This window comes from Candoia aspera, chromosome 4 (assembly GCF_035149785.1).
Source record: "Candoia aspera isolate rCanAsp1 chromosome 4, rCanAsp1.hap2, whole genome shotgun sequence".
Taxonomy (NCBI): Eukaryota; Metazoa; Chordata; class Lepidosauria; order Squamata; family Boidae; genus Candoia; species Candoia aspera.
Window position 1 is genome coordinate 9,691,951 of NC_086156.1, and position 17,822 is coordinate 9,709,772.

The following is a 17,822-nucleotide window of genomic DNA, read 5'->3' on the forward strand; positions in this document are numbered from 1 at the left end:
TGTCCTTCACATGGACTCAGTATGAGCACAGACATCTGACACTGTTTGAATCCTTCAGATACCAGAAGCCCAAATACAACATTGTTCTTCTTCCCATCAGTCCCATAATCTTCCAAGGAGGACCTGCTCAGAACTGACAGGACCCCAGAAAAGGAAGAGAAATAAAAATTTGAACTGTTTAAATTTTAAGGGTTTAAGCTTTAAACAGGTGTTTAATGGTTTAAACTTTACATACAAAATATATCTGTATATATAGTGAATTTGCCATAGAATAAACACATTTTTCATGAATAAATTTGGCAAATTCATTTACAATCCCACCCTAAGCCACCTTTTCAGGAAGAAGAAAATGACAGACTAATTGACTGCCTTTTGAGGACAGAGTTTGTCATTTCTCAAGCTCTGTTCCATTTTAATTTTTTTTAAGGTCATGATTTCTCATGTTTTTAACAGAAGCCAGTTTTCCTTTTTTATCTATAATTAAATCCACAAGTTGTTATTCTCTGAAGGTCTTTGCAAATTGTGACTTGATTTTATAGAGAAAGAGTGACTTTAAAAGGTTCCCAATATCAGTTTAGTTTAAAAATCTTATTTATTATTCATTAATTTGCCTTTGAGTTTAGAATCACTGTATTTAAATATAGAACATTTTGGTGCATGCCTGATACCCAAGCTATATTCCTCTATACAGCAGGCATGAGCAAGTCAAATTTTCAATTGGACATTTTATCGAGTCTAACTTAAGGGAAGTTCAGGTCAGTGATGTCAGTTTTACTGCTGACTTTGCAGCACAAATTTCTGCTCTGGCAGTTTCATGTTCTGATTTTTTAATTTAAATAATCTACGCATATACTGATGGGTCATTCAGGGATAGAAGTGGGATTTATTTAGTTTTGAAAATGGACGAGGTGGTCAGAGAAATGGTTCATGGCCACATGATCAATCCAGGAAACAATGCAAAGGAGAAGCCATCTCTGTTGAGATACCTGCCTGTCTGGCAGTGTTGCTGTGAAAAGAGAGGAAAAGTCAAGAGATGTACCTGCTGAGAAACTGGGGGTTCAAAAAAGGCAATGTGGTAGCCATGACTGCACAATGGAAGGCCCACTCCTTTTTTACACATGGACTAATGGACAAGAACAAAATTAGTGCAGCAATGTAACAAAGACAACTTTCTCTCTTTTTTTAAGGGAGTGGTAATAGGGCCGAGCACAGCTGGTGGCTGTACCTAGCTGATCAACAAATGAAGGAGGGTCAGCCCAAGTTAGTTCTGGATGGTTGAGAATCAGGAAACCCCTGATAAGATTGATGGGGAAGTTGAAAAAATGTACCAGAAGATGGCAATGGCATGCCACTTCCATATCATTGTCTAGCAAACTATACACAGACTCAGACAAGCATCAATCTTTTTTTAACAGGAGCAAAGGATGGTATACAACATATGGTACTGTAGACAAAGTAATCAGATGAATCAATAGTCTTCATTCAAGGGAGTAATGAGCTAAAATATATTCTGAAGAGTTATTTCAGGATTTGGGATGTCCCTGCCCACTCCTATTTACTATGCCATTGATTACAATGGAGAAAAAATAATGGAGGAAAAGCATCATTGATGTAGGATGCAGGGAGAGAAAAGAGAAGAACCAAACCAATATTCTGCCTGCAGTCTTCGCAGGATCTTAAGACAATATCAGCGCCAACCTGTAAACTGCCCCTTGCTCTAATGAAAACTGGGAGCCCAGCTTGTAATCAAAAGCTGTCAATGTGAATTTGCCTTGTTCTATGGATAAGAATAAGATGTTTACTAGCAAAAAGGCTGTTATGTGCCATTCTTAACATTTCCCAAAGAAGTGGTACTACTAAAAAAAAACAAATATATTCCACTTTTGCCGTGTTCTAAGACCAGCATAGATCACCATTATTCCTACCATTACCTACACCTTTTCCTTATAAAGAAAACATATTTTTAAGCAGTAGCTGCCACACATATTGTTACAAATTTTCCACTCCTCTTAATTCTCATTCTCTTGGGAAAATTCATTAATTGGGAAAACTGAGGATTACTTTATGCCAGCTTCACCTTTTCGTACTTTACAATTGTAATGAGGCAGGTGTTGCTCGTGTGCAAAACTTATTTAAATTTAAAAGAAATAATGGCACAATCTGCCTTTAATAAATGTTAAAATGTCATCATGCACAACTCCTCCTATTGATCTAACTATGTCATGAGAAGAGAAGCATGCATGCTAATGACACCCACATTACAATCCTCACAAACCCCATGGCAGCCTTAGTTGCTTATTTCTAAATATATATACACTGAGAGAGAGTGCTGGTATGGTTGCAGCAGAATACACTAACAATTCATACCGTAAAAATTTTGCAAAATATATTTAGTAAGAAATAAATATCAGCTCTGGGTATAGGAATATACTGCTTTTTTCCTCTTGGTCTGTCTGTCTCTTATTTAGCATGCTAAAAACCCAGGATGTTTATTGTATGGTAGATTATCGCCCTTTCACCTGAAATATTCTGGACAATTAATTAATTCAGTCAACACTGGACATGCTCCCTCATGGAAAGTGTCTAGTGAGATTTTGTTCCTTATAAGAATCTGTGGCAATAAAAAAAAATCATCTGCAAACTTTTTCAGCAAAGGTTCCACTTCAATTGGTCACTTCACATGCCACCAGTGGATAAGCTCAGAAGCTGTGATTTTCAAATAAGGTATCTGCTCCACCTCAGTACTTTGGTTCAAAGGGATGCTCTGACTGAAGTCTCAACAGCTTGGCACTCCTGTAAAGATATGTACAGCCCTAAGAAAAAGAATCATGCAAATTCCATGTATGCCCATATTTCTACCTATCAAACACTTTGAAACCATACAATTATAAAGAAGCCCCACCTGTACATATTAACAGAAGAATATCCATGGCCACTATGGATACAGACCTTGCTAGGATTCATTCCTTTCCTAGGAATGTTGGATGCAAGTTGGATGCAAAAAAATAGGTTGTAAGAAAGCCGTCTATACATGGCAGAGACACAAATTCGTGTTACCGTTTTTCTTGTAGGTGGTGAATGGAAGTGTAAGAATAAGAGCTGATAATTAATTCAACAAAATGTGCGTGTAAGTAATCATACTTCATTTATATTCAGGGTTTTTATTTTTGTGGTTCTCTTTAGAAATGTTTTCTGTGTACTGCTCTAAATACAAATTATTTAACTTACCCCAAAAAATGAATTCAGAATGACCAAACATATTATTTAATTTACCAATAATTCACTAATTACAGAACGTGCAGCTAATATCCTTCTCTATCATATCTCCAAATGAAACAGCCATATAATTCATGACAATGATGTCCATATGTGTGACTCCATTTTTAGTCAATGCAAATAATGAAAACTTTACCACCAGAGTCTTCTCCATCTGAGCAGATTAGCATAAATCTTATATGCTGACAGTTATGACCTTCTCGCTAGCAAACACTTGTCAAAAGTAATTTCTCAGATGTTGGGAAGGAGTAATGGGTGAGCTTTTGCCTACTTTACTTGTAACTGATCTAAAACAAGTAGAAAGCTTTGGCAAGAGTTACTCTCTCTTGGATCTAGTATACAAAAATGCTTGTCAGTCTGTTAAGAGTTTTAAACATCATAGCTACATGATCTCTTGCCAGTCAAACCTGCCCTTACTAAAGAAGAAAGATTTAAACGTCTGACTATTCCATTTCTGTGACTGCTGTCACCGCATATCTCTGCTGTTGAATTAGGAGAGAAAATGAGCTTGGAGCAGTGTATGTAATTACATCAAACACATTTGTATCCTGCTAACCACAAATCATGAATGTTTATTTTGCAGGTTTTCCCGTTTGTTCAGTTTTATTAAAAGCCGATTTGCTACTGCGTTAACTGCAGTTTGGCTGAAGATATGAAGTTATTTTTATAAGAACAAGATGGACTTGGTTTAAATGGGGATGGGTTTAGGCAGGGCAACTTTCCAGAACCCCTCACTGCTGTGTTTTGCAAAAGTCTAAAGTGGTCATGTAGGCTTGGCATCCTGGCACCTCTGCTTTGAAAAGAGTTTCCAGTGCTTCTTTCCGCAGAAGGATTGTTTTAAAAATGGCATACTTTCAGCGGTTGTAACTATAGTGTCTTTATGCTAAACAGCCACAAGCTGATATAGGGATGACTTTGATTTATCCATACGAATGGCTTCATGCTACGATGTACATCACCTTGGGTAAATATACCGAACACTTCCAAAGTGAGCATAATCTTTCGGGGGTAGTGTGTCAATTCGTAGCTTAAAGAACTTGTCCAGAATCGTTTACAATACATGGGCTGTACATTATACTATAAGCCACCTTAGAGATAGACATAGAAATGCAGAATTGTAAATTCATAATGAAGTACATAAGAAGAGAGCAAACAATGTTCTGAATTGCTTACAGTACATGTACCCATATTCTTGATGACGGTGCTGACCAAATTCAAATATTGACACTGCTCTATTTTCCAAGAACAGTTCCTAGGCACCATGTTCTCTCTCACTATTTTAATGAGGAGTGGGGTTCCCATTCCTCACTTGGCTTCGTCCCTCTTGTGCCAACAGTTTTAGTAACAGCTTGCCTACAGTATGTCCTTTAACTAATGATAGAGAAGCTAAACATGGAGAAATGGTACTGTGCTGCCACTTATGAAATGAGGCCAAATTAGGCACCATCACATAAAGAATTAGCAGATGTTGTCTATGCATGCTTTAAAGTGATTTTCAATCATTTATAGCTTTACAGTGTGTTTATTTCCATCCCCATCTTCTTCAAAGATGTATACTTCCAAATACCTAGTAGGTATAAGCAGCTGCAGTTTGACTAAACAGAAAATAAAGTAAAATAAAACCTGCTGAATTTCACTCTTCCAAAGCTCATGTACAGTATATTAACTACTTATTGTTTTAAAAAAATGGAATTCAATCAGTCTGAAAATAGATCTCAACTTCAGCTGAATTAATTTGTTTTTAATTTTTTTAAAAAAGATGTTTTAAAAAATAATCACTTGATAATTATACACAGAGTTGTTCAAACTCTGTGTATAATTTTACTTTATACCTTTTTTACTCTTTCCTTAGGATTATCACTGCCAATGTGGTGAATAATATTCAAAACTGAATTTGTAATTCATAAATGTACAAATATATCCGAAAAACTTTATTTTCAGGCTGTGCATGCTTCCAAAATTATTCAGAAGGGCTTCAGATTTTGTGTGAGCAAAGAATCTTAGTGCTATGCATTGAAGCAATCTCCCTGTGAGCCTGAAAAACAGACCCTGCTGCTTTAAGGAAATAAATTCATTAATGTTCATGTGACTTCTTAAAGCTGCAGCACCTATTTCCCAAGCATTAAGAGGAGCTGGAAAAATGGTGGACTACTTTAATAAATAGCAGAAAAGTGCTGCACGTTTGTGAGTCTCAAGGCACTTCTGAATCCTTTCTGAAGCATGCAAGGCTTGTCATACCTTATGTTTTTTTTTCCTATGGAAAAAACCACCCAAATTGTAATGGCTGCCCTTAATTAGAAATCTAAAATAAATCCATCATGCAAAATTCTGTGATTCACTAACATGAAAAAATGTATATGTTAGGGAACCTACTGTATAGAAATGACTGCAATAATACTTGAACACAAGCTGTAACAATATGGACTAGATAAAGTCATAGCAATACATTCCTAATCTGAATTTATCACTGCTAGGTTACCAACATTTACTCAACAATTAAGCTTTAAAAGGCCATATTATGTGAAACGGACACTTAGAAATATTTTTTAATTGGTTTTAATGGTTGAATTATGTTGATTGTCTAATTTTTGTTTTAACTGTGTATGCTGCCCAGAGTCACATGCAAGTGATACGGGCAGCTATATAAATTCAGTAAATAAATAGATAAATTTGCATTACAGAAGACACATATGCTATCATAATGCTAAAGCACAGTATTTAATATATTTAAGGGGCATATACGATTAACATTTAATTAATAATGGTAGAAAAACAACAGAAAATGTAAATAAAACATAAGATTATGATTTTTTTGTAACTGTCTTCATGTATTGCCACTTTCATTATTGACTATAGCAATTTTAATAAGATTACTGTTTCCTTGAAAACTCGTTGGAAGGTGCACCCCAAGGTGGCGTGTGTTTCAATTTAATATAATTTGTAGACAGTTAGGTAATTTAAGGATAAGATTCCCAAAAGTAACTGCTATATGCAGAGCAATTACGTAAATTATAATTACACTTATAATATATTTGCAGTATCTGTAGGACTGTCCCACAGAGAGAAACTTTGCCTTATTGACAGTAGCTAAGTTACATTTCTGCTAGCCCTAAAGACGAACAAAGGAAAAAAAAAACACAACCTTTATATGAATGCATATTTTTGTTTTTTAAGTAGAAGTGCTTCAAATATTATTGGTAATCAATTTTGAGAAGAGATAGGAAAACCTGAGAAGATTTCCAAGGTCCACCAGGCTATTAGGGCCATTTTTAAGCCAGAAAATATTTTCCCGGCTAATCAAGACAAGTGATTAATATCAGTAAGTGATCAATATCCATACACAATTTATAATTAACAACAAATGAATTTGGAGTCAGGGAATATCTGAAAAAAAGACAGAGTTTAGTGTATTTTTCTCCTGTTGTCATTCACGATTTTTACAGCAAATTTTGCACATGTCATAACGAAGATGATTTCCATATTTGTAGAAATTAGACATTTCTTCTGTTGGCAAGATTAAAAATGTTTTCTTATCCTTTCCTCCTCTATCAGTGCTACTGCCTAATCAACTCCATAGAGAAGTGATAGCTATCCTACATTTACAAAAAATAGCCTTGAAGGATCTATTAAATTATCAAGATTCATATACAGCTATCTACTATCAATGAAGTATAAAAACCTGCTAGGTTTTTCAACTTGCAACGTATTGAAGAGCAAAAACATTATCCTTTTCTTAAGCAATATCTGTCCTAACTTAAGCTAAAACCCCACGCTGAGACAAGGAATTAGTCTGTAGTGTTTATTAACTGCTCTAGTAGACAAAAATCCTACCAAACTGAAGGAGCGTGGGAAACCCAGACAGATAAACCCCAAAACTCAAGGTGGGTCTGCTCTGAGTTTCTTTGAAGGAGAGTTCAAAGCCTCTAAACTACGCATGCATTTTCCCCCCTGGATAGGGGCCCCCTCCTGCTCACCATCCATACTCATGACAATATCCATCCAAGAACCTATATAAACTTCCTAGAATTTTATGAAAAAGAAACTCTAACATAAAAAAAAACAATCATTGCTTTGCACTATTTATATTTCAGCTGCTTTTCAGTAGATTTGCACATATTTTACATACTAGCCTAGGGATGTCCGTAGGGTATGGCCAAAATAGTCAAGAGAGCCAGTTTGGTGTAGTGGCTAAGGGGCTGGGCTAGAAACCAGGAGGCTGAGTTCTAGTCCCGCCTTAGGCCTGAAAGCTGGCTGGGTGACTTTGGGCCAGTCCCTCTCTCGCAGCCCAACCCACCTCACTGGGTGGTTGTTCTGAGGAAAACGGGAGGCAGGAGTATTAAGTATATTCATCACCTTGAGTTGACATGTAAATATAAATAAATAGGAGGATAAAAATAAAAATAACGATGGTGGCTGTGGTAGTGCAACTGATGTTCCACGTTTTTTATGTGATGGTCATGAAAAATGGGCAGATCCTCAACTGCAGTCGCAGCCACTGTCTTGATTTTTTTTTAACCATGCCCTGCAGACACACCTGTTTAACTGAAATACAGCCCATTAGCCCTAAAGAATGAACTGGCAGGCCTTTAAAATGTCTTGCTTTTATCTTTCTGTACCAAGTAGCTAGTAACAGTCAGTTTACCACTGCAAAGATAACCTGCTGTTTTGCAATCGTTTCTGGATTATACATCCCATACGTCTGTTTGCCTTGCAAGTTGCTTGTATATTGGCTACGTGCAAAGTTTCATCCTTACACATAAAAGGTGGTGTCTAGAAAGACAAATGTTCACATAGTCTAAAAGATACTTATGATGAGCTATCCTTTGTCACCTTGATGCTAATGCTCAAGGTACCTTGAGATACTTCCTTCTATTTCTTACAACTTTGAAACTACAGGCCCATCATACATGGTCTCCCCCACAAATGAGTTTTAAAAGAACTGCAGCACTAGCAAAAAAAATTGGCAATGGCAAAACCCAGTACCAATAAAGTCTCTATAAGCTATAACATTAGATTGTTCTTCCAGATTAAAATCACTGTGATTACTTTAGACAATTTCATTCTTAGGCCAAAAGGCTGTTATGGAGGCAAATGGGGCAGCCACAAGAGCTGTATGATTCCGGAACTATGAAAATATCAAGAGAGAGGTTAAAAACAATGACTGCCCTTTTGTGGAAGTCCATTGCAGTGGACTTTAGCAACACAAACAAGAAAGCAGCATCCAGATCAGCTCTTGATCATTTAATGTAATATATGTATGCTAATCCTTAGAAGCTAAAACACAGAGAGGAGACAGCAGTGAACTCCTAGTTAATTTATGCCAGCAAAAGCCAATAAAAATCACAGGCCACCTCAATATAGTCAAGCAGAATTCCAATTTTTGATACAAAAACAATTTACAATCAAGGCGAGACTCCAGAATGTCTATAATCATATCTGAAGTGCTTTGCTGGGCCTCTTTTCAAGAGGAGGTTTAGTTGTCGCTCTTCAGTACTTACCATATGTAGGTCATGGGAATTGTTAAATTAACTTGACAGCAAAAACATGGTTTTATGGCCTCTAAACTCCAGAAACAAAAATAATCATTCTTCTTTTGTGCTATGCAACTATACAAGTTGGAGGTCACCAAGATCAAAATATTCATTAAAGAGTAGATTTTTTTTCATATATAATATTATGGGTTCTCTTTCACTACCAAATCCAGGGCTCACTCTCCATTTGATCCAGTTCCTTCACAAACAAGGAAGTGTCAGGCATTTTTAATTGCATGAGAGATGTTTGTTTGTTTGTTTGTTTGTTTAACAGATTTGTCACCACCCATCTCCTCCGAATGGAGGGACTCTGGGCGGTTTACAGCATAAAACAATAACTATACAATAAAATTCCAATATAAAATATAGACTAAAAACAATTTTAAAAACTACCAAGTGTAATAAAATCCCGATGGCTCATTCAGTCCTTGCGCAGGAGGGGCATTTCAAGGCACTAGCCAACCCCAAGTATGACTATTCTCCTCCCTGCCCCAAGCCCGATGGCAGAGCCAGGTCTTCGATTCCTTCCAGAAGGCTAGGAGCGATGGGGCTAATCTCACCTCCGGGGGCAAGATGTTCCAAAGGGCGGGCGCCACTGCAGAGAAGGTTACACTGAGGTTTTCCATTTCGACTACCACTACCCCTTCAAAAGCCTATTTCATTAAACATCAATCTTCTGGTGAGAAGGAGTCTTCCTGTTGTTGTGACTGTCTTTCTAATTTAAATGGTAGGTGGAGAATGGTTGCGTTCAAAAATAAGAATTCTTACCTGCTGCTCTGACAACATCAGCAGTGGTGATACCGAGGGCATTTGGGTGCACTTTGAAGGTCACAGCTGGCCCCAGCATGCTACAAAAAGGAAGTTGAAGCAAGAAATTGGTAACCAAGAAAGACAAAACACATATCTATTCAAGGATAACCACTCCCTTTTAGTTTCCTTTCTTAGGTTCAAGAGCAAATATGTGTAAATCATTTTTAACTCTCTCACTAAAATTAGGATGCATAGCTTCATTACAAATGAAAAAATTAGCAGAATACAGGGCCATTTTGGTTCAGTTTTCATTCATTACAAAACAAAAATCAGCCCAGGCATTCTCTGATGGACTCCCTTCTAAGTATTAGCCAGGTCTGACTCTGCTTAGCTGCAGGGTCCAGCAAGGCCAGACATGCTCCCATCTGCTGAAAGTGATAATAGCCATTGAAAGAAGCTACAATAACATCAAAATGAAGTTGTGTGTTTCAAGGCATTATTGCACAAAAGAGATGAATTTTATACTTATGCCTATATGCCAAATAATGCTAGTATGTTCTTTGCATCATTTATTCAATGATGTCATGAGGATGTTATGTCATGTAATGTCATGTCATGTAACTGTTTCCATTGTAACTGTTGAGAAGGAGTCAAAATTCATCCTTCACCATTTAGTTTGGGATTGCCACTGCCTGAGACAGGGACCAATTTTACTCTTTTTTAGTGATGTTCTTCATTAGAATGTATTCACTTACTGTATATCCACATAAGTGGATGTCTCCCACTAATGTTTGCAAGAAAAAGAAAAGAAGCAGTAATGGATAGAACTGACCTCAGTGTCAAGGAGAAAATCAAAAGTTTGGTCAAGCTTTCCCATTCAAGTCCTCTATACTTGCTAACAGAATCCACCCACAGCCAACTCATTGTTATGCAGAGTACTTTTACTGAAGTTCTCATACGCCTCTGACAAGAAAGAATGGACTACACCAGAAAAACAATATGGCTAAGGGATGTGCTATTCTTTATTTACAAATGAAGACATGATATAAAGAGCTAGTATCTCCAACTCCTAAGAGGAATAGGCTTTTAAAAGTTTCAATCAGTCTGAAGAAGTAATTGAGGGGAGGGGATTATAAATAATGAAGACAGGCTTTGTTCCCTCTAAGGCTTCATTAGCTACCAACTTGCTCCCATTTAAATCAATGTGTCTCCCAGTGAACTTCCATAGCTGAGGCTGGACCTGAACCTTAGCTTCTCCAGTCCTAGACTAAAACTTTAACCACTATACCACATAGTCATGTGATGAAATGTCATGGCACATTTCACTTCCAAACTGAAAGGCATAGAACTAAAGTTTGTTCTTAGAGAAAATATTGATAATGCTATGAATATCATGTACTTATTATATCATAGCTGCAAGAATTAAATATAGCTAAAACAAATGCCATCCATGAATTGCAAATCCTTAATTGAGTCAGAATTGCTTATTTCCAGGCCACCAGATTTTATGGTAAATAACTTCTGATTCTTCTACAGACGCTCAGTATTTAAATCATATCAGAAAAGGTACAATAACTCAGAACCAGAAGTCTAGGCCTCATTTACATATTTTAGCTACAGCTAAAAATATTTCTGATAATTTGGCTCAATACTCTGGTTACCAAGCCACAGTGAGTAAATTACTTGTAATCATTTCCTGCAACGGAAAATAAGAGCCACCAGACTCAAGTACCTCAAAATACGCTATATATGTAGCAAATACCTCAAATATTAAGAATAACATCAAGCCAGCCTCTAAGCTCTACAAACTTTCATGGGCATACACACAATTTCCTTTCCTTCCCAATTTCTCTCCTTCCAATTAATCCCTAAACATTTTCTTTTCCTTTAATACCTACTGTAGTAGTATAGCTGAGAGAGCCAGTTTGGTGTAGTAGTGGTGAGTTCTAGTCCTGCATTAGGCATGAAGCCAGCTGCGTGACCTTGGGCCAGTCACTATCTCTCAGCCCTAGGAAGGAGGCAATGGCAAACCACTTCTGAAAATCTTGCCAAGAAAACTGCAGGGGCTTGTCCAGGCAGTCTCTGAGAATCGGACACAATTGAACGGATAAAAAAAAAAGTATAGTTGAAGAAACCTTCTACATTTTTTATTTTTTTAATGCCTTACTTTTTTCAAAGACGGACACAGAAAACATTTCCTCAACCAAACTGTTCTTCCTTTTTCAACCTTACCCCTTCCACCCTTGCTCTAGCAAATAGTCAAAAGCCTCCAATCTGCATTTCATTGAAGGCTTTTAATGGAGAGCTCAGAGGGGGGGGGAAATAACTGCATTTTAAAAAAAGTAACATTATGTCCACTCTATGCTTGACTTAAACTCTGTAACTTATTAGCACAGAGAGTGGCAGAGGAAGATTATTTTAACCCCACAGTATTTACATTGCTGTTCAACATCTACATGGAGATACTACAGATGGTCATTCAGAAACGTGGAGGGTAATGTCTTCAGAATACAGATGATACTCAGCTCTATTCAGTTTTATACTTGAAGCAGGCGAAGCTGTGCAAATGCTTGGCATCTGCCTGCAGGCTGTGGTTTATTATTTATTATTTATTACTTGAGCCATTCAATCAAGTGTCCTTTCACCATAAGGAGAGATTTATCTACCAGATTATCATACTCCGTCCCTATATGTAGGCTTTAATCACTGGACTACATGAGGGCTGACAAACTGAAGCTGAGTTCAGGTAAGTCAGTGTTGCCGTTTATAGATGATTCTCAGGTTAGTAATTAGGAAGTGACTTGTTACATATAATGTAGCATTCCACCTGAAGGGACAGATGAATGGCTTGGAAATCTTCCTGATTTCATCTAAAGCACAGAGGGCCTCAGGGACAAGGAATGGTCCTGTCCGGTTTCAGTTTATGCTTCAGCTGTGACTCACCTGGTAATCCATATTTTAAAAACCTCCCAGTTGGATTACTACAAGATTCTTTACATAGAACTACCTATAAACTTGTTTAGAAGCTGCAAATGATTCAGAACACAGTTGTCAGTTTGCTACGTATGGGGCAAAAAGAACCATTTAACAGCAATTCTTAAAGAACTACACTGGCTGCTTGTGAGCTACTAGGGCCAATTCAAGAGACTGATGTGAGTTTATGAAGCCCTAAGTGGCCCAGAACCAGTGGTGTCCTGGAGCCAGGTCATATTGGCTTGAGAGAAAAATTCCATTTTCTGTAATTTTGTGAACCAGTTGAGAGCAGAGCTGTGACACCTAGCATGATGATCAGCTGTTTGGCAGCTAGCAGTGCAACACAGTGGTAGCAATGGAGCCAGCTGAGCCAGTTAGTATACATTTATCAGCACACCACTATTCAGGACCCAAATATTTAAAAGACTACCTCCCACAATATCACCCAGTCATCCTCATAGTTCTACCAGGGGATCTGGCTTACAGTGCAGCAGACAAGAGTGCTACAGAGTCCCAATTATGAAGCACAAAGCCTTTCTCCATTTGTACCTATTTGCAACACAAATACGTCCTGGCAATGACATAACTGCCACGTCACACAATATTGCCTTCAACTTGTCCCCTGTCCAAAAGGCAGGCTTCAGTTGTCCTTGGCTGTGCTGTGGTTAAAGTAGTCCCCCCCTCCTTCCTTATTTCAACACTGTTGAATGGCAGCCTCAAGGTGTACAAAATCTGTTAGGTTTTGTCACTGAGGGAAATTGGGTGAGAGCAGTGACTTGAAACAGAGGCAAAAAGGATGGATGGAGCCCAGCAGTGGAGATGGCCTATTTCACACCAATTAAGATTTCTGCCAACTCAAGCATGAATGGAGAGCACTTCAATGAAGCAATGGAGAAATGCCCTTTCTTTATGCAAGTATGGTTACCCCCTCTCCATTCTGTCTTGTTTTAAACATAGTTAAAGACATTAGTTGTCCACCAAGTCATATGCTCACTAAGAACAGCTCTAGGCCAAGCCAGTCTTTTCTATCACATCTAAATGAACTCTGTTTTAAACTGTTGTATGGATTGTTTTATGGAAGCTTTCTTCATTGTCGACTGCTTTTATCAAATTTGTTCTGCTGAAGTTTTTTATATATCACTCTGGATTCCTTTTGTGAATTCTGTCTTGGATATAACATCCATATTTATAGTTTATTAAAGAGGAAGAAGAGAGAGAGAGAGAGAACGACAAAGACAATGTGGTGTTTGGATAAAGGGGCACTCAGAACTCTGAGAAAAAAAGAAGAAATGCTACAGTTGCTATATGGAATGGGGAGATTTTTATGGAAATCTGTGTTTTTATAGCTCCTGTTATATATTAATTTATATAAAATGAAAAATATTGATAATGATTATATGCCATGAAGTCAGTATCAACTCTTGGTGATCACATAGGTAGACCTTATCCAGGATGATATGTCCCCAACCTGATCTTTTAGATCTCCCCATGATGCATCCAGCACCACTGTGATTAAATTCATCCACCTTGCTGCTGACCATCTTCTCTCCATCCTTTTTTCCCAGCATTATACAGTAGACTTCTCACATAATGTATCCAAAATATGATAACTGAGCGTGGTCATTTGTGCCTCGAGTAAAAAGTCTCAACTGATTTGTTCTATGACCTATTCGTTTGGGGGGTTTTGGCTATTGCTGATATTCTCATAATATATAAAGCACAATCCTTTTCTAGGGAGACCATACTGCTAAGATATCTATAACCAGTCCCATTAGCTTCTTCTATCTATTAGCTGTGGGCCACATTCTGACACATGGCAACACCTAATATCAATAGCCTGTTCTTTAGGAGAAACCTTATCACTTTGGTACATTGGTACACTGCATAGCTTGCATACTATGGATGGCACTGTGGATGCTAAAAAGAAATAGTTGTTCTATTTACTGCCATTTAGCCACAGAACTAGACCAAAATGGTAATTTAGGTTGCACACAACCAAGCTCCGAGTTCAGTCAAAAGGAAAGGTACTGCCAGACAGCTCCACCCAGTATAAGGATACAGTGAAGTGAAAATGGCTGACTATGTTGTACACAATGAAAATTAGGGCAACATAAATCTTGGGGTAATTTTAATATTAATTAAAATGTTGAAACAGTATCTCATAATTCTTAAATTTGCTAAAAAAAAAGAGAGAGAGAGAGCACTGTGGTACAAGATACTGCTCTGTTACTTTGGCAACATTTCCAGTATTACTACACCCCTGGCTAATATTAACCACAATTGTTTTGACACCCCACTTAAACATAAAATTCCACTGAAGGGTATCTTCAGTTTTATAACCTGAGATGCGTTTCATTGCAAACAAACTATTCTCACACATTATCCAGGATCAGCCTGGTTAATAAAGGCCATTGCCTCCTTTGAGACAAGTAACATTACAAATCAACAAACTGTGTAGATGAAAAAAATAGGTCATAAATATAGAACAACAAACCCTAGTCAGCAAATGAATCATAGCTCCATGAAGCAGAGAAAAGTAAAGTCTTAGTCATTCTTAGAATTACATAGCAATATCAATCCTATAGAAAGAAGTTGTCAAAAACTATTTTTTTAAAAATTCATGGATACATAACAATTTAAACACAGTAAATTATCTTATTTAGTGAGATAAATACCCTGTAAAGGAGATTGCAGAGAGCAGAGATGACAAGAACCCACATCCTTCCTATTCAAAACACAGTGCTTATCTCTATCATCAAATGCATATATTAGTCGCAAGGGTATCCATAGGGTATGGTAAAAAAAAGTCAAGATGGCAGCCCTAACAATACAATTGAAACTCCATCTGTTTTTTTATATGGGTTACATTGGAGCTTCAATCATAGTGTCATGACTGCCATCTTGATTGTTTTGACCACATCCTGTGGACACCCCTGATTATTTGCCAGGAACAAACAAATCCTTAATTATAATTTCGTTATTTAGAGAAAGGGAGGGCAGTGTGTTGGTGGCTGGTGCTACACCCAACCTTTGTGGGGGAGGGCAAAGGCAAAGGAGCAACAATAGCAAGTGGTGAGACATGTAACAAACTTGGGTGGGACAGGATTTTCTATCTTTTCCCTCTTGGACTTGGTTGAGTTTAGGACCTTTTTCTTTCATTTTAAACTATAGTTTATGCTATGACTTGGTGGGAGTATTTTCATGACGGTAATTTTTTGACAATTAAGATTGGAAGTATTCCCAGTGGTTCAAACTGCATGTTGTCCTGGGATTACAGTGTACCTATTTCCAGTGTCTAAGTGCTGCTTCAAGGCTATTTCCCCAAAGCATTCACAGTACAGTAACATTATTACAAACCTTGCTATAATAAAATATACCCCAAAACATATCATGTTACCTTCCTATCAGCCATAGCTTAATTTTGAACAGAAGAAAGCTTTAGAAGATATAGCCATACTGGTCGTGTTATTAATTGCTGGTATATAGTTAACTGATTTGTTAGAAAGGTCATTCATACTGAGTTAATTTGACCTCCTTCCTTCCCCATTTCCCTTTAAGTGGTGCACCAGTGTTAGCATTAGTCTTCCCCTAATTCTAACATGAAATGGAAGAATATGAGTTTGCTCATCGATGAGCAAACTGAAGAGCAAGATAACTTGGGTGGGAAGCATGGCTGCACAATCAATAGAAAATTGTTTGCATCACTTAAGTCATAGGGCTACAATTAGTTTTATCAATGAGACCACTTAAATACTTATAGATCATGGATTGAGTCTCAGATGATCACACTTCTTCCTCATGTAGATCCTCATTAATAAAATATAAAGGAAGACTGTAGTGAAATGAAGTGACAGTCTGCTATACCCTCTAGTGGAAAAGAATTTAAGAAGTACGTACTGAAGATGTGGTGCTGGAGCTTGAGCACCTCAATGATGCCATGAGCTAAACCGTGAAGGGCCACCCAAGACGGGAAGGTCATGACAGAGAGGTCAGACTAAATGCGATCCCTGGGGAAGGTAATGGCAACCCACCCCAGTATTCTTGCCGTGAAAACTAAATGGATCAGTACAACCAGAGATATGTCGGTATACCATCGGAAGATGAGACCCCCAGGTCGGAAGATGGTCAAAATGCTATTGGGGAGGAACAGAGGATGAGTTCAACTAGCCCCAGACATGATGACGCAGCTAGCTCAAAGCTGAAAGGACGGCTAGCGGATGACGGTGCTGGTGGTGAACGGCGAATCCAATGTTCTAAGGATCAACACACCACTGGAACCTGGAATGTAAGATCTATGAGCCAGGGCAAATTGGATGTGGTTATTGGTGAGATGTCAAGATTAAAGATAGACATTTTGGGCGTCAGTGAACTGAAGTGGACTGGAATGGGCCACTTCACATCAAATGACCACCAGATCTACTACTGTGGACAAGAGGACCACAGAAGAAATGGAGTAGCCTTCATAATTAATAGTAAAGTGGCTAAAGCAGTGCTTGGATACAATCCAAAAAAACGATAGAATGATCTCCATTTGAATTCAGGGCAAGCCATCTAACATCACAGTGATCCAAATATACGCCCCAACCACAGACGCTGAAGAAGCTGAAGTAGAGCAGTTCTATGAGGATCTGCAGCACCTACTGGACAACACGCCTAAAAGAGACGTTATTTTCATCACGGGAGACTGGAATGCTAAGGTGGGCAGTCAAATGACACCTGGAATTACAGGTAAGCATGGCCTGGGAGAACAAAATGAAGCAGGACATAGGCTGATAGAATTTTGCCAAGATAACTCACTCTGCATAACAAACACTCTCTTCCAACAGCCTAAGAGACAGCTTTATACATGGACTTCACCAGATGGACAACACCGAAATCAGATTGACTACATCCTTTGCAGCCAAAGGTGGCGGACATCTGTACAGTCGGTAAAAACAAGACCTGGAGCTGACTGTAGTTCAGATCACGAACTTCTTCTTGCACAATTTAGGATCAGACTCAAGAGATTAGGGAAGACCCACGGATCAGCTAGATATGAGCTCACTAATATTTCTAAGGAATATGCAGTGGAGGTGAAGAATAGATTTAAGGGACTGGACTTAGTAGATAGGGTCCCGGAAGAACTCTGGACAGAAGTTCGCAACATTATTCAGGAAGCGGCAACAAAATACATCCCAAAGAAAGAGAAAACCAAGAAGGCAAAATGGCTGTCTGCTGAGATACTAGAAGTAGCCCAAGAAAGAAGGAAAGCAAAAGGCAACAGTGATAGGGGGAGATATGCCCAATTAAATG

At 38.0% G+C, this 17,822-nt stretch overlaps 1 protein-coding gene across 1 annotated transcript in view; it reads right to left on the bottom strand.

Annotated features, from left to right (window-relative positions):
* PTPRN2 (protein tyrosine phosphatase receptor type N2) overlaps positions 1–17,822 on the bottom strand; it is a 666,056-nt gene that overhangs the window by 418,478 nt on the left and 229,756 nt on the right. The window contains exon 11 of the mRNA XM_063301899.1: positions 9,576–9,655. Within this exon, the coding sequence (XP_063157969.1) occupies positions 9,576–9,655 (80 nt within the window). The remainder of the gene's footprint in view (positions 1–9,575; positions 9,656–17,822) is intronic.